The 18,303-nt window shown below is 36.7% G+C and overlaps 1 protein-coding gene across 2 annotated transcripts; it reads left to right on the top strand.

Moving 5' to 3' along the window:
• The first annotated feature begins 1,155 nt into the window (after window positions 1-1,155).
• LOC121250775 (chitinase domain-containing protein 1) lies at window positions 1,156-17,909 on the top strand. 2 transcript variants are annotated; one of them, XM_041149990.1, is made up of 8 exons: window positions 1,156-1,538; window positions 1,913-1,986; window positions 2,362-2,442; window positions 2,622-2,706; window positions 3,066-3,163; window positions 15,494-15,581; window positions 16,320-16,674; window positions 17,558-17,909. In XM_041149990.1, exons 1-8 carry the CDS (start codon window positions 1,272-1,274, stop codon window positions 17,809-17,811), a joined length of 1,302 nt encoding a protein of 433 aa, XP_041005924.1. In that variant the 5' UTR covers window positions 1,156-1,271; the 3' UTR covers window positions 17,812-17,909. The 2 variants fall into 2 exon arrangements, with proteins under 2 accessions (XP_041005924.1, XP_041005932.1); XM_041149998.1 differs by lacking the exons at window positions 1,913-1,986; window positions 2,362-2,442; window positions 2,622-2,706.
• The last annotated feature ends 394 nt before the right edge of the window (window positions 17,910-18,303 follow it).

Here is an 18,303-nt window from a genome sequence, read left to right as displayed (position 1 = left end):
AAGAAAATTTTTGGTCATCAGAGCAAGACCAACTCGACAACTCGGGTCGACAAATTGACCAAAAATATCTCGTTTACATATTGAGATAGTCTAAACACATCTCATCCCATCTTAACATTCAAAAACCACTCAAATACAAACAGTCAATTTCAAATTTTCAAAGTTTTAACTTTTTTATCTAATAATTAACTAATATTTACAAATTTTTCAAAATTTCAAATAAAATATAAAAAATAATTTAACTTTTTTAAATCTCAAAACAAAAATTATATTTTAGTAATATTTTAATTTTATAATTTTTTATTTATATTTTTCTCTCTCATTTCTCAAAATGGTATAAAACATATTGACTCATATTATTTTATTACTATGCACATACTATTTCACTATTATTAATAAATTTCATCTCATCTCAACATCCAAATGAGTCATAAATAAACCGAGGTTTAGTTTGGTTACACATATGAGATGAGAAATATATTAATAGGATTGAGATAATTTGTAAATAGTAATGAAATTATTTAATTTAAACTTTTAATAGAGGTTTGGAAAAAGAGAAATAGTTGAATAAAAAATTATTAAAAAAATTTAGAATATAATTTTTTATATAATTTTTATTTTGAAATTTAAAAAAGTTGAATTAGTTTTTATATTTTATTTGACAGTTTAAAAAATTATAATAATTAAGTAATGATTAACTAAAAAGTTGAAAATTAAAAATTAAAAAATATTTATATTTAAAGGAAAATTCTATATATCATACTATTATCCTAGTTTTATTCTACTAAGTATGATGTGACACATTTATTATCATTAAATGATCATTTATTACATATTTTTTATTATTTAATAGTGATAAATATACCATATATTATTTAATATAATAAAATAAGATGAAAATATGGTATATATTATTACTAGTTGTACGTGGAAATGACATGAGATTAGATTGTTTGGAATGAAAACAAACCGGCAAGTGAGAGTATCTTAAGTACTCTCACTACTATTCTTTACTTTATTATTACTTTTTACTTATTTTTTTATTATTTATTACTTTTTATCTATTTTTTACTATTATTTAATATTTTATTATTATTTTATTATTATTTTTTTACTATTATCCACAAATTATCAGAATATTCTGACTGCCCAAGCTTAATCGGTTTCAATCGAATCAAGCAACAGGCCCGCCATTTCGCTCTGTTACGCTAGAATTGCAGCCGAAGAAGCTAAAATTTTCTGTCTCGACGGTGCCTCGGCGGAGACAGCAAATGGCGAAGAAGCGAGATCGCCGACTCGCACCCGGTTCGAATCGTAGTAAGGAAATTGTCGAACCGTCCACAGAGCAAGACCAACTCGACAACTCGTCATCGGATCGTAGGCTCATCATCATTTTCGTCATCTTCTTCATCGTATCTCCCGCTATTTCCGTCCTCGTGTACCGTATAATATACTCTCCGCGTCCAATTCCTATGGACTCGTTCGTTTTTCAAGGAGGCCCCGTTAAAGCCGACGTCAACTACCAAGAGATCCTCACTGTAAGTACTGTACTCCAGAGACTAGCATGTTTCGGAAGCTGCTTTAATCTGTTTGGTTGCTGAGACAGAAAAGGAAAATGAGAGTAACCCAAGTTTTAGTTTACTCTGTATTTTTTGAAAAAATAAGTCTTTCTTCATCAGTTAAGCCGTATCATTATTTTGTCTGTCTATGTTCTGTATGATATCTGGGAAACGAAAGATAGGATTTTTTTAGGGTTTGTTGAACGGAGTGTTTTGGGCTTTGATTACTTCTTTTCCTGGTTTTTCTCAGCTACCAAAAAGAGGATAGTATTCTGCTTTAATGTCGTAGTGAAAGCAAGAAATTTATTATTGTTTTGCCTTCTTATTTCCTTCTGATGTTATAAGAAATTCAGGAGAATTCTAAGGCCTCAGAAAATACGTCACGCCGGCATTTTACAAATCCTACACTGGCCTACATTACTCCATGGTATTTCTTATAGCTCTTTTTTCTGTCACATTTAATTTTCGGACCATTTTGGACGAAACTGATGGGTGGAATGCTACAAGTATTCTATTAATAGTTCTAATTGAAGCAAAACTGTCCGTGATTGTACGCTGTCTTCTTTGCCGTATTTGACTACTGCCCCCTGGTTAATCAAAGTGAAAGTTGTAGTGCTTGATTGTGGACGCTTCAATTCTTTGGATTGGGGGAGAGAGAGAGACCGGGGGGGGGGGGAGAGAGAGAGAGAGAGAGAGAGAGAGAGAGAGAGGCTGAGGTTTATATATTGGGGACATCGTAGTTGTCTTAGTTAGGTATGCTGATTCATATGATACTGAAACTACGTCTTCTGGAACGGTGCAGGAACTCTAAGGGCTATGAATTAGCAAAAAGGTTTAATTCCAAGTTTACTCATTTATCACCTGTATGGTACGATCTAAAGAGGTAAGCTCCTAATTGTAAATTTTGACAAAGTGATGAAAGTGGGTAATTGAGCTATATCCAATTGACACTCTTTTTCAGATCCCCTCTGTCGGCTAAAATAGAAGAGGGCGAGTAAATAAAGGTTTTAAGGTGTGCGTTCTATTGCATTTTTATTGAATTGTCTGTTAAAAAAATTCCAGCCAAGGGACCAGTTTAATTCTTGAGGGGAGACATAATGCTGATATAGGATGGATCTCGGAGCTTAGAAGGTCTGGAGATGCTTTGGTATGTCAAAGAAGTGGTCTTTATTTTATTTTATTTTTTTGTAGTCTTTTTTGGTCTGTTCCCCTTCAGACAATTGACACCTAAGTAGCTGTGATAATTTAATGCCAGATAGAAATGTCTGTGCATGCCTTGACTGAGCTCTTGGCATCCCTCCCACTATATGAATATGGTGGAGGATGAGGTTGGGGGTTAACACCCATCAGATGTGGATTAAACTTGCCATTTTTATGTTGTGAGGCAATTCATTTATTGAAGTGGTTCTAACCACAAATAATAACTGAATTTAGTGAAGCGTGCTAATCTTCTGAAAACCTAGATAGATTATCTAATCTTATTGGTAATATTCTTTGGATACATAGGTACTGCCCAGAGTTGTTTTGGAAGCATTTCCTGCAGAGTTCCTTACAAAGAAAAAGCAAAGGAATAAAGCTATCAACCTTATAGTAACAGAGTGCAAGTAAGCTATGAACCTTATCTCATGTTTTAAAAGTTATGATTTATTCACTGCTTTTAAAAACAACATTCTTAGGGTCTCATTAGGTCACCATAAGTATGATTTGTTCTTTGTTTATCAAATATTCCTTTGCAACCACTAGGGGTTGGCTCAAGTGGTAAGAGCCTTGGTCTTGGTGGCATGCTCTTTCTAAGTCTATGGTTCGAAGCATTGGGTGTAAATAATTTCTAGGGGGCATTGGATTGATAGAATTTTCCCTTGAATTATCTGAGCTACACTTGCAAGAAACTCCTTGTAGAGAGCCTATGCACCCCCGAGGTTACTTGGGACTTTGTTTTGGATACTCGGTGCCAAGAAAAAAAAGTAGATATTCCTTTACACTAGATGAATTGGATATTTGGTTCATGAGAAGAATTTTGTGCTACAAACACATATTCCAAGGCCTCGTTGGATGTTGAAATGAGATGAAAAATCTGTGAATAATATTGAAATGGTTTGAGTTAAGATGTTTTTATGGGGTTTTGAGAAATGAGAGAGAAAAAGTTGAATAAAAATATGATAAAGATAAAATATTATTATAATATAGTTTTTTAATATATTTTTTTTGGGATTTGAAAAAATAATTTTTTTTGTTGTATTTTGTTTGGAAGTTTGGGAATTTTGTATTGATTAGGTAATGATTCGATGAAAAAGTTGAAGATTTGAAATTGAAAAGTGTTTGTGTTTGAGTGATATTTGAATGTTGAGATGAGATGAGATTTGTGTAGCATGGCATTGGGTAGGGTTCATAGCTATTCAGCTAAACCCAATCCCATCTACATTTTTGTTTTTCTTTGTCCTTTTTTGGCCTGATTCAATAAAACCTGCATTTAACAAATACATCTCCAGAACTAGTTTTTTCCCATACGATGTTACTTTGTGCATAAGCTATTGTATTGGATGGGACTAGTTTCCATGATTTCTAAGTTGCTTTTTCCAATTCATAGCTTGTAATTAGGCGTTTCCTCTTGTATACTCCCTGTGTACTTGGGGCTATGCCTAATTATGTGAATTAATAAATTTTTACTTATCAGGAAAAAAAAACAAATACATCTCAAGAACTTATGTATAGAAAGTTAGAAGAGAGAAAAAGGGTTGAGGGAGGAGGGGAGGGAGAGTGTTGAATTTGGATTAAGGTATTCAAGCTTTACCAAAGTAAGCTCCACATACTAGATGGTTATAGCCACAATTGAAAGTAATAAAGCAAAATTTACAAAATTAAGGGCTCGTTTGGATAATTAGTTGAGATGAGATGAGATGAAATTAAATAAAATATTATTAGAATATTATTTTTTAATATTATTTGTGTTCTGAGATTTTAAAAAATTGAATTGTTTATTGATTTTGTGTGGGAGTTTTGGAAAGTTCTAATGATTAGATGAGATGAGTTGAAAGGCTTCTTGAATCCAAACAACCCCTTAGAATATCTCAGAATTCTATAAATAGTAATGAAATGGTTTGCGAATAGTAATAAAGTTGTTTGAGTTAAGATTTTTTATTGGATTTTGCAAAAGAAGAGAGAAAAAATTGAATAAAAATATTATAAAGTTGAAAAGGTATTTGAATATAATTTTTTAATATTATTTTTGTTTTGAAATTTAAAAAAGTTGTATTGTTTTTTGTATTTTGTTTGGAAGTTTGAGAAAATTGTATTGGGTTTTGTATTTAGATAATGATTAGGTAATAATTTTTTTTTGAAGCAAACATATACTTCCTTCATTAATAACCAAAGTCAGTCATTGCAAAGTTTTTCCACAAGAATATCATTTGTAATTTCTATTGGACTATCCTCTATCCATACCTTTTCATCACCAAAATTAAGAGCTAATCTTGCTAATTTGTGTGCAGTGTTGTTTACTTCTCTATACACAAAACGTAAATCCCAGCTCAATCTCCCATTCATACCTCTCCTCACATCATCAATAATGCAACCAAACTCAGCCCCTATCTCTTCCCCACTCTTAGTAGCATTCACTATTAATAATGAGTCCCCTTCCAACAATACATCTGATAATCCCAATTCAGTACAAAAGGTTACTGCCCTCCTTAAGCCCAGGGCTTCAGCTACATTCGGGTTGATGTTGTGAGCAAATCTGGAGCAGAGGCAAGCAAGAATCTCTCCACTTGAGTCCCTGACAACCACTCCAATTCCCACACAATTATTCTTAGCATCCACAGCAACATCCCAGTTTGCTTTTATCACCCTTCCGCCTGGTTTTTCCCATTTAGTCACACTCCTATCAACATTGCTTCTCACCTGGTTTTTCTGTAGTTGGTCCTGGGCCATCTTGAACTCTCCTAGTCCCTGCATTGCAGCACGAATAATAACTCTCGGGTGATCAAATTTTTTTTCATACAGCATTGAGTTTCTTCTCATCCAAATCTTCCTCATGATACAAGCTACCATCTCCACCTCTTCTACTTTAAGAGCAGCATTGAGTTTCCCCCACAAATCTGAAACACACCATTTATGCACTGGACTATCACATTCAGCCCATACATTCTGAGGCAGCTGGGCAGCTCCACACAGCATGCATAATTGATTCAGGTTCCCTCTCACATAATTGACTCTTCTCTATGCTCTCTCTGTGGAGAAGGAACAGGTGAAGGAAACAGTTTCGGCTTGCTCTGCTGAGTGAGGGAGGACGACTCTGCCCTAGCTTTACTCTAGTAAGGTTGGGGTAAAGTGATAATGGAGGATTTGGAGAGAGGATGGGGCAAACTTAAGCTCATGGAAGAGGAAAATGAAGTGATTGAGGTGAGTGCAGATTATATGAGCAAGGGGACAGAAAAAGGGAATAAAAGCTTGGTAGGGAAGTTGCTATCGGACCGAAAAGTGAATAAAGAGGTGATTAGATCTACTATGAACAAAATCTAGAAGCTGGGAGGCTCTTTCGTTTTCTACAACATTGTGCCAAACATGTTTGTAATTTCGTTCGAGAATCAGAAGGATAGACAGAGAGTTTTGGAGGGTAAGCCGTGGTTATTCGATAATCAGCTGTTCGTCTTGAAGCCCTTTGATGGTTTAACCCCTCCGCAGAAAATGAACTTCGACTATGAGGAGTTTTGGGTACACCTAAATAATCTACCATTGGCTTGTATGACTAGAGAAGTGGGGATGCAGATTGGAGCTACGGATGGAAGTGTGAAAGGAGTAGACATAAGGGAAGATGGGATAGGTTAGGGAAGTTATCTGCGTGTTAAAATAGAGATAGATTTGAGGAAGAAGATTACAAGGGGCCGAACTACTAACGTGATGGGCAACAAACTATGGATTCCGCTGAGCTATGAGAAACTCCCAAAAGTGTGCTTTAAATGTGGTAAAATCTATCATGGTGTAGAGGGTTGTCTGGAGGCGGAAGGCAGCATTGACAAATCCCAATACGGAGTATGGCTTCGAGCTAACTATTCGGGAAGGGGGAAGTCCTCGGAGTCTTCAAGTAATAAGTTTAGTGAGAATATGGGTGAGAGTGATGGTGATTTTCATCATGTATCTGATACTGTGGGAGAAAAGGAGACGAAGGATGCGGGGAATGAGTCACAAGATGTAAAGGGTGGTGATGCACAGCAAGTGTTTGATAAAAACTTTGGGACAGGGGAGAGAATAAAGGGGGTAGACAGGAGCGGGAAGACGGTTGATGATTGTTGTGCAGTGACTAGATTCTAGCAACTAGACCATGACAAACAGATGTCTGAAAATTATGGGGGAGAGGAGAGAAGGAGGTGGAAGCGAAGGGCCATAGTGGCGATTAAGAAGGATGCAGGAGAGTCAGTAATTGGTGGAAAACGCAGACTGAGAAGTGAGAGACTTGATGAAGGCAGTAAGGGAGTACTGAAAAAAGGAAAAGTACATGCGAAGGATGGGGATTCTAGAAACAATGTGATTTTGGTGGTGGCTGCTAGTCAGCCCCACCAACAACAATGAAAATACTCAGTTGGAACTGCTGGGGGCTTGGGAACCCCCGGACAGTTCAAAACCTTCTCCTGTTGGTGAAGGACAAGAAACCCAATATGGTCTTCCTGATGGAGACTAAACTAGTAGCATGTAAGGTTGAGGGAATTAAGAGGAGATTGGGATGGGAAGGATGCCTTCTTGTTGACTCGCTAGGGAGGAAAGGGGGCTTGGCATTGCTGTGGTGCAGGGATAAGGATGTGAAGATACTCAACTACTCTCAACACCATATTAATGCTACGGTCATGAGTGAAGAGAAGAAGCTGCCGTGGTTGCTCACTGGATTCTACGAGCATCTTGAGGTTAGTAAAAGGAAAAACACATGGAATTTATTGTCTTTATTAAATCCTTCTAGTAATATGTCATGGTGTGTAATAGGAGATTTTAATGAGATTTTGTGTCAAGATGAAAAAATGGGTGGAAGACCTAGGCCAGAGGCTCAGATGATTAATTTTAGGAAAGCCTTGGAAGATAATAGTATTTTTGACTTGGGGTGGAAGGGAAACAAATACACATGGAGTAACAAGCATATGGATAGCACTTTTACCAAGGAGAGACTTGATAGGGCTGTTGCTAACCTCCAATGGTCTGAAATTTTTTGTGAGAGTGGTGGAAGCACTGACAGTATCTCAATCAGACCATAAGGCTTTATTGCTTGATTTGAGACAACAAAATTTTGTGAATACAAAGAAAAAAAGGGTGTTTAGATTTGAAGCAAAGTGGATAAGGGATGAGGAGGGAGTATTTGTGGTGGAAAGGGCGTGGAGGAGGACTGAAATAGATCCAAATCCAGGTAGGAATATCCAAGGAAAGCTTAATGGTTGTAAAGGAGACTTAATTAGGTGGAGTAAATCAAAAGAAAAAGAGGCTGTCCTGATGTTGAAGCAGAAAACTGAGAGGTTGAAAAGGGAACAAGAAAGTGAAGGGCCACATAATGTTGAACTAATCAGAATGCTACAAGAGGAGATGGGGTCTTTGTTGGAGCAGGAAGATCTAAAATGGAGATAGAGCTAAGAAAACATGGTATCAATTGGGCGATAATAACACAGATTTTTCACTCATGTGCTACTCAAAGGAGAAAAAAGAACCAGGTAAAGGAGATTAGAAATGCTGAAGGGAGTACGGTGACAGATAAAGAAGGGATTGAAGAGTGTCTGAAGGAGTTGGAACCGAGAGTGACAGAGGTGATGAATACAGAGCTACAGAAGGAATTTACAAAGCTTGAGGTGGAGGAAGCATTGAAACACATGGGATCTCCGAAATCCCCTGGCTTTGATGGTTATGGCGCTTGTTTTTATCAAGCCTATTGGAGCACAGTGGGGGAGGAGGTGAGTAGGGCTGTGTTGAATTTCCTAAATGGGGAGGGAGCATTCAATGAAGGTGTGAATAGTACTTTCTTAGCTTTGATCCCAAAAGTTAGAAACCCCTCAGCACGAAGTGAATTCCAACCTATTAGCTTATGTAATGTTTTATATAAGCTTGCTTCTAAGATACTTGCTAATAGGCTAAAGAAAGTACTGCCTGCCATCATTTCCAGCAACCAAAGCACATTTATACCGGGAAGGCTTATAACGGACAATGTGATGATAGCTTATGAATTCTTGCACACGATGAAAACAAGACAAAAAGGTAGAATTTGTAGCATGGCTCTCAAGCTAGATATGTCAAAAGCCTACGATAGGGTAGAGGTGGAGATACTTGGAGGCAGTCATGAGAAAATTGGGCTTTGGGGATAAATGGGTATCTCTGATTATGAGGTGTACTACTTCAGTGACCTACTCAATCCTTGTTAATGGGGAGCCCGGGAAAATTTTGAAACCCACAAGGGGAATAAGACAAGGGGATCCTATCTCCCCCTACTTATTTATCCTTTGTGTAGAAGGGTTAAGTTCTTTGGTTAATGCAACTGATGCTAGAGGGGAAATAAGAGGGGTGAATGTTTCAAGAGGGGGAACAAGAATTAGCCACCTACTTTTTGCTGACTGTGTAATTTTTGGAAGAGCAAAGGAAGAGGAGTGGATGAGAATTAAAAATCTATTGAAGAAGTATGAACAAGCCTCGGGTCAATGCCTTAATATGCAGAAAACTTCTATGTTTTTTAGCTCAAATACTCCTGGAGCTTCTAGAGCACTTATTCAAAGGGCAGCAGTGGTTTCTATATGTGGAAGTTATGAAATATCTTGATCTCCCAACCATGGTGGGTAGATCAAGATACAATACTTTCAGGAGTTTGAAGGAGAGGGTGTGGGCAAAATTGAGCAGCTGGAAGAACTCCTTCCTTTCACAGGCAGGAAAAGAAATTTTATTGAAAGCAATGGTTCAAGCAATTCCTACCTTTTCTATGAGTGTGTTTAGATTTCCACAAAGTCTTTGCAAGGAACTAGCATCCCTCTTGACAAGATTCTGGTGGGGCCATAAACAGAATGAGAAGAAGATTCAATGGAGAAGTTGGTTTAATATGGGAGAATTAAAAAGTAATGGAGGTTTGGGCTTCCAAGATTTTGAGTGTTTTAATAAGGCAATGCTTGCAAAGCAATGCTGGAGAATGTTGAAACAACCTGATTCCCTAGTGGCAAAGATTATGAAAGAGAAGTATTTTAAGAAGGTGGGAATCGTTTATGCAAATCTAGGGTATGGATCATCATTTACATGGAGAAGCTTGTGGTCTTCATTGGGGTTACTTAAAAAGGGGCTTTTGTGGAGAGTGGGAGATGGAAGTAATGTAAAGTGTTTGGAGGGATGAATGGCTACCAACTCAAACTTCCCACTGTGTACAATCAACAATTAAAAACCTGCCTGCTGATGCAAAAGTGCAGCAACTTATTGATATTGAAGTAGGGGTGTGGAAAAAGGACCTTATTTTTGACACTTTTAACGATGAGGAAGCTGAAATTATATGTGGGATTCCCTTGAGTAAATGGGGAACAATAGACAAATTGGTGTGGGGATGCTCAAAGGATGGAAAGTTCTCTGTTAAGAGTGCTTATCATCTAGAACATGAAGATATGAGGAAGAGGAAAGGGGAAACTTCAAGGGGAAATAAAGCTGGGAATGAATGGAAGCTGATATGGAGTTTAAATGTCCCAAATGTGGTGAAGCATTTCTTGTGGAGGGCAGCTCATAATTTGCTGCCTACAAAACTAAATCTGTATGATTAGGTAATAATTAGATGAAAAAGTTGAAGATTTGAAATTGAAAAGTGTTTTATGTTTTAGTGTTGTTTGGGAAGGAAACTACGAGAAGTTTTGAGAATATCAGTGAATATCAAGTGTCCAAACAAGCCCTAAGTTTGGCATTTACAGAGTATGTTTATCAGACCCTATTTACATGGAGAGATAATTGACAAAACAGGAAAACATTGTTTTGGAGAGTTTATTTCTTTTGCTTTCTTTCGTGTCTGTGGATTGGGACAAAACAAATGTTTTTGCCTGTTAAGAACAATGTTGTCAAAAGGGCTCTTAAGCATAAAGTGCAAATCCCCAAGGGTTAAGCACTTTGCTTACTAAAAGCGAAGCACGCCACCTACAGCCTAGGATCAAGCACACACCAAAGTGAAGTAAAGCGCACACTTCTTTAATAATGATAAAATACAATAAAAAGGGTTTTGAAAAGGTGCAAAAAGCGCAATAAGTGGTGGTGAGCTTTAAGCGCAAAAAGCACGCTTCGCTACATTTTAATGACCTTTTTATTCAGTCCTTAAGCATGTGACTCTTTAACCAGACACCAAAGTAATAAATATATAACACATGGTTTAATAAAATAAACTGCATCATTATATGCTCTAGGATTGCATTGTATTGGGAGTATTTTTTTTACCATACTCAAACGTTTGTTGTTCTGTTTTGGGCATTGCCTTTTAGAAGTATTTTGAATTTTTATTCAACTATATACTTTATTTTGCTTATGGTTATCAAACATCATGGTTCTGGATATTTTGTAAGCCATAAGAGAAAGATTATATAGTTAGTTGATCACTTAACTGTCATGTTTCAGAATACTCTGATAAAAGAGTTAATATGCTAAATATAATATTATGTTGCCTTTTTAAAACCCTTTTTATTGTATTTTATCATTATTAAAATAGCCTGCGCTTTACTTCACTCTGGCGTGCAGTTGTGCCTAGGCTCTAGGTGGTTTATGCACTTAAGCGTGCCTAGTGCTTTTAACAGCACTGGTTAAGAATTAAGATTATTATTTTGGTGACATCAAAGGCCCTTTCCATGCAAAATTTCTTCATATTATGTGCTTTTTTAATTATATCCTAGAGGAAGTTAGCCGCAGACAAAAATTAAGGGTATTGTGGTTGAGAGAAGGTGACAGGTGCACGGGATTTTTCTATCAGGTGGTGAACCGCATAGAAGGAACAACTTTATTGATTCCTAAATAATTAATGCTACAATATCTACTAATGGGCAAAAAGTAGGTGATCATATTTTATGATTTTATAAGTAGCTGACACAAAACAATTGCATTGGAGACCCAAGTTGGATGGATTGCATTTTTCCTTTTTGGGAGCAAAGGACGCAAATTAGTTAGAAAGACCGTTTGAGGTGGATGAGGTGCTTGAGTATGGTGAAGACATTCAACAGAAATAAAGCCTCGGGTCTAGATGTTTACATAATGGCATTTTTCCAATCAAGTGGTAATCTGATAAAAGATGAGTTGAGAGCTTTCACGACTTCTAGGCTAAGGGTAAATTTGTTAAAAGCCTTATTGTAACATTTAGCCCTCCTCATACAGAAGAAAGTTGAAGCATTTGATATCAAATACTTTTGTCCTGGTAGCCTTATAAGTGCAATCTACAAAATCATAGCCAAAGTTTTGGCTAACAAGCTGAAAATGATGCTGGAAAAGGTTATCTCTAACTCTCAAAATACCTTTATTAGGAGCAAGCGAATTGTAGATTCCACCCTTATTGTCAATCAGTTCCTGAAAAGCAGAATTAGATCTGGAGAATCAGGAGTGTTGTGCAAGATTGATTTGGTAAAGCCCTATTACGATGTTTAATTGAGATTTTTTTGGTGTACATGGGAGGTAGTTAAAGATGACATCATGAGCTTCTTCCATGAGTTTCATGAACAAGGTAAGTTTGAAAAAAGTCTAAATGCTACCTTCATTCTCTTATTCCAAAGAAGCCAGGGGTGGTGGAGATTAAGGATTTTCATCCTATTAGCTTGGTGAGCGGTATGTACAAAATCCTTTCAAAGGTATTGGCTACTAGATTGAGTACGGTATTGGAGAAGATCATATCCAAGCCCCAAAATGCATTCATACAAGATTGGCAAATTTTTGATTTGATGTTTCTTGCCAATGAATGTTTGGAGAGTCGCATCCAGTTGGGTAAACTAGGATTATTATGCAAACTTGACATGGAGAAGGCATATGATCGTGTAAACTGAGATTTTTTGTTACAAATGCTTGAGAGGTGTGGACTCTGACTTCGGCCGACACCTGCACCGAGTCCGATTCCAACAGAGTCGGAAAATTTGGAGTTCGGAGTCAGAGTTCAGAGTTGAACAAGACTCTGGACTACCAACTCTGATCCCGATAGGTATAATTAATAGATTTGATATTGTAACATAATTGATAGAACTGGTTAAGTAGCCTAACAGTCATCGCTGAGTTTTGCAAACCAAATGAACACGGTTCGAGCCCCTGCAGACACCAAATCACGCACCTACAACTTCTTTTTTCTTTTCTAATAAAACAAGTATTGAAATGACATCGTTTTTCTAATCCTATATATTCATCTCTTTGCTAGCCCTACACATTTCTATTTCTCCTCACCTATTTTCTCTCTCAGTCTCTCTACCTCCTCAGTCCTCTGCATCTTTGATTCTTTGTTCTTTCTCTACCTCCTCAGTCTACCTTGTTTTGCCATCGTCTCATGTATACCGGCCTTGTGGCTAGGACCACGGTGTCGTACCTCCCATGGAAAGGATGTCATCGACAACCAATATTGACCCTCCAACATTGTTCTCTATCACTAATTGTGTTTACTAGTCTGGAATCTTGTCTTTAGTAGTATAGATCTTTTTTAATCTTTGTTTGGATGTTGGGAAGTGCGAATAATGGGTAACAAAAATTCTTAGGTCTGGTTTGGATAGCGAATTGAGATGAGATGCGTTGAGATTATTTGTGAATAGTAGTGAGATATTTGAGTTGAGATAAGATGAGTTAGAAATGATTTGAGTTAAAATGTTTTATGGGGACTTAGGGTTTTGGAAAAGAAGAGAGAAAATTGAATAAAAATATTGTTAGAATATAAATTTTTAATATTATTTTGGTTTTGGAATTTGAAAAAATTAAATTATTTTGTGTTTTATTTGAAATTTTGGAAAAGTTGTAATAATTAGGTAATGATTAGATGAAAAAGTTAAAGATTTGAAATTAAAAAGTGTGTATTTGTGGTGTTTAGATATTGAGATGAGATGGGATGAAATAAAAGCATCTCTCTATCCAAACCAGGCCTTATTGTTTGTTTGGATGCTGGAAAAGTGCGAGTGGTTAAGAAAGTGGGAAATAAAAACACCAACTTCAAATGGAACTCCGACTCTGACTCCGACTCCAATACCAATCCAGCGGAGCGGAACTGGAGTTAGATCTCTCTTGGAGTTGGAATCAGAGCCCACCCCTAGTGTGGACTTGGAGTGAGATGGTGTTCTTGGATCAAATTTTGCATCTCCACTGTGCGTTTTTCTATTTTGGTAAACGGTACCCCAATGGGTTTTTTCGGAAGTTTGAGGGGTTTGAGGCTAGGTGATCCCTTGTCTCCATTACTATTTGTTTTCATAATGGAAGCTTTTAGTAAAATTATCGCAGGTCTCGCGGAAGAGGGATTTCCGGCATCGGGCTTGAAAGTGAATCTTACCAAGTCAGAATTAGTTGCTTGGTTTTACTTATCAAAAAAAAAAAAAAAAGAATTAGTTCCAGTTGGAAGAACATATGGAAGACTAAGGCGGCCCCCCCTAAAAGGTTTTTTTTTTTTTTTTTTGTATGGACAGCTTCGTTGGGGAAGATTCTCACTTTAGATAATCTAAGGAAACACCGACTCAATCCATGGATTGGTGTTACATGTGTAAGAAAAGTTGTGAGTCTGTGGATCACCTATTATTGCATTGTGATGTAGCCATGAGTTTATAGAATGATATCTTTGCGAGAATGGGACTTATTTGGGTAATGCCAAGAAGGGTTGTTGACTTTTTGGCCAGTTGGCGAGGCATCCGGGGTAACTCTCAAATTGCAGCTATGTGGAAGATGATACCGACCTACCTATGGTGGTGCGTATGGATGGAGAGGAATGGTCGGAGTTTTGAGGATCATGAACGGACAATGGACGAGCTTAAAAGTTTTTTTCTTCTCACTTTATTCCATTGGTCGATTGTAATATACTTTAATGGCATGAGCGTACATGATTTTCTTGTATCTTTAGACAGTCATGCCTAGGTGTGGCTCTTGTATATGTCCTGTGTACTTGGGTTTGCCTATTATCAATAAAATTCTTATTTATTGATAAAAAAAAAAAAAAATTATCGCACGGATCAAGCATCCTTCCTGGGGCAGATAATTTGCAATTTTTGGACAACTCTAATTAATAGGAAGTAGAATTTGTTAGAACTGTATATGACTAATAGCTGGATCTCTTCATATCATTATATGCCCGATTGTAATCTTTTAGCTTGGGATCTGGGAGAGAAGATCCATTGTGTTGCATTCCCTTGCGGAAGGGTTTTTGAAGGAAATTGTTTTATCGTGTTCTAACTCCCCATGAAAGTTTTGTTTTCCCTATGGAGTAAAGCTCCCTTGAGAGCGGAATTCTTTGTTTGTTTGGCAGCATTAGGGAAAATTTTTACTTTGGATAATTTAAGGAGGCCACAGGTTATAGTGATTAATTGGTGTTAATGCTTATAGCCTTCTTACTTTGAATTGGGGAATGCCCAAACGGGTGGTGGACCTATATTCTTGTGCCGGAAAGGCCGGTTTGAGAGTCAACATAGTGAAGCTTTCTGGAAAACGATACCAATGTTACAAAAAATGATCCCAATATTTCTAATGTGGTGCATATTGAGGGAGAGAGGTGATCAAAGCTTTGATGATCATGAGAAGATGAGGAACTAAAGAATTTCTTATTTAGAACACTTTATCATTGGATGTCAGTACACATGCCCTTCCAGCTTTAGCTTTCAAGACTTCATTAATTTTTTGCTCTTTCTAAATAAGTTTATCTATTTGTATATGCCTTGTGTACTTCGATAAAACCTTTTTACTCACTAATAAATGAGTAAAAACAATAAAAAAAATTAAAGTAAATTTAATTTATGTTTTTGTGTACTATCTTTCAGGGATATGGGATATGATGGTATTGTGCTAGAATCTTGGTCAAGGTGGGCAGCTTATGGTATTTTACATGATCCAACCATGCGGAATTTGGTAAATATCAAACCTTTTCTTTTTGTTGAATACTATTATCCTTCATGGTCTGTAATTTCTCAAGTTTTAGGTATGATAAATGGTTTAAGGACTCATATTTCTCAATTATCTCAAGTTTAATCTTTTTTCTTGTCTTTTTTTTAAATTGTTGTGTTCCACTATACATTTCTGATAACAAATTAATGTGCTCATTCTGGTTGCTTAATATCCAGTTCTCAGGAATTTTTAGCTCTCTTTTCATTTTCTTATTGGGTGTCTATGATGTATACATCCTGTGTACTCAGCAGCAGTACCTATCTATTCATTAATAAAATTTTCTCGTCATGATCAATCCACGTTCTACCGAGGTGCCCGGAGAACCAGGCTTGCGTATAACTTTCAAAGATGGCTAACTAAAGTTAAGGAATTTGTTGTTGTTGCACAAGCAACACTTTTTTTTTTTTTGGTTGAAATTTAAGAGCTTATCCAACAGTTGTTTATGATGGACAGTGTCACATTAGCACAATGAGATGAGAGTAAGATAAGGGTTTAGTATAATAGCATAACTCAATGAAAGAAGGATAGCTTGTCATGAACTCTTTTTTAATGTCAATTTGTTTGCTTTGTAGATATCTATGAACATGCATATATCCTCAAATTAACTCTCCCAGTTTTTGTTAAGTGGTAATTTTTTCTGGGAGATTATTGATTTAATCTTTTTGCTTTACTGAGGAATCCTTGTTATTTAATTTTTTCTAGGCACTGCAATTTATAAAACAGCTTGGACATGCACTGCATTCTGAGAGTTCAGCAAAGAATGACAAACAATGGTTGCAGTTGGTTTACGTTATAGGTCCGCCACATTCAGAGAAGCTCCAAAAGCATGATTTTGGACTAGAAGATCTTCAGAGCTTGAGCAATGCAGTGGATGGGTTCTCACTAATGACCTATGACTTCTCAAGTCCTCAAAAACCAGGTCCAAATGCACCTCTAAAGTGGATTCGTTTCACCCTGCAGCTGCTCCTTGGCACCACTGGCAATAGCGCTCAGAGCTTGGCTCACAAAATATTTCTTGGCATCAATTTCTACGGAAATGATTTTGTTGTAGCAGGAGGTATTTCTTTCTTTCTTTCTTCCTTTATCCTTTCTTTCTTATTACTTCTCTTCAATGTGCTATTTCTGTATGTGATTGTGTTGGAGGAGCTATATATTTGCTATTGAACTTGTAAGATAATGACAGGTGATGGTTTTAAATGACTTTAGTCCCAGCTATGATCTCAGAGAGATCAGGCATGCACATGCACTCCCATTAGGGTCTTGTACTAATTTATGCATAATATCTTCTCTCTATGTCATTTGCCAATGTTGAATGCCCACTTATCCTATGCAATTTATACTAAATTTGGAGGGGGTTTCAAATAATAAGGAAAACAAGAATCAGATCAATGTTTGCGGCACAATCTATGTAAAGTGCTCTAGTGTTGGCATTGACCTCTTCATTATGAATTTGGTAATTACAGAATTTAGAATATAATAGAAACTGAGATGGAAAAGAGGCAGAGAATGAGTGGGAGAAACTTTGAGGGCTAGATCTTTATTATTCTCAATGAATTGAATATAAGCATAGATTCCTATTTATAGTAAAATCATAGATATAAGATGAGCTAAATATCTTGAAAATCCAATATCTTGATAAGATAAATATTTTGATAATATGAACATCAAAGTTGTGATTTGATATTATCTTGATTTTATTATTATCTCCAACAGATAAGTTAACTTTAAGCGCTTGCTATCTTCGTATTTAAGTTATGGATAAGTGGTCAAAAGGCCTGTAGCCTGAATGACATAACCCCCAGCCTCCAAAATGGAGGTCTGGAACCTGATACTTCTAGATGCTGTTACATCAGCTTGCTTTTAGATAAATTATCTAATTAGCTTTTCCTTTTGCAAAATTAGAGGACCCTCCTGTTTTGATATGTGATTCAAAACTGCAGGTATGGGTGGTCGAGCTATAATTGGAAGGGATTACCTTTCATTATTGGAAAAGCACAAGCCTGTTTTGCAGTGGGAAAAGAACAGTGCGGAGCATTTGTTCTTTTACTCCGATGATAACAACATCAAGCATGCAGTTTTTTATCCGTCATTGTTGTCAATTTCCATGCGGCTCAGAGAAGCTCGAGCATGGGGATGTGGCATCTCAGTCTGGGAGATTGGTCAAGGTCTGGATTACTTTTATGACCTTCTGTAGACAGTTGCATTTGCACTCTGTCAGTGTAAAGTGGAGACGCTTCTCGTACTTTGAATTCTAAAAGTTTTGTCACGGTAAAATTAATTCAAAGAGTTGTTGTAAAATCTGTTTGGTTGATATTTGATCTTATTGCAAAGACAGTCATTTAGTTTTGCAGGTTTGCCGAAAACTATCCCTTGACCTCTTTCTATGACAATTCTTTGGACAAGCACCCAGACGTTGGGACATTGAAGATGTGTCATTCCTCAACTGTCAAGCACAAGCCTCCAAGTGTGCTACCCCTTCCCCAAGGATTTTTTTTTTTTTTTTCATACTCTAAATCCAAGCCTCACCATTGCTCTCCCGACTAGCACAGAGTTTCTCCTCCCTCATGAATTCAGAAAACGCATTAGATATCGATTCACTGATCTCAAAACCAAATCCTTTGGAGGGATGGAAGAGCTAATCCAGTGTAACCAAACCCCCAGTTCGCACAAAGAGTACAAGACCTAC

This window comes from Juglans microcarpa x Juglans regia, chromosome 1D (assembly GCF_004785595.1).
Source record: "Juglans microcarpa x Juglans regia isolate MS1-56 chromosome 1D, Jm3101_v1.0, whole genome shotgun sequence".
In the NCBI taxonomy this organism is placed as follows: domain Eukaryota; kingdom Viridiplantae; phylum Streptophyta; class Magnoliopsida; order Fagales; family Juglandaceae; genus Juglans; species Juglans microcarpa x Juglans regia.
Note: the sequence above shows the minus strand (reverse complement) of the source record. Positions and strands in the feature narration are given on the sequence as shown.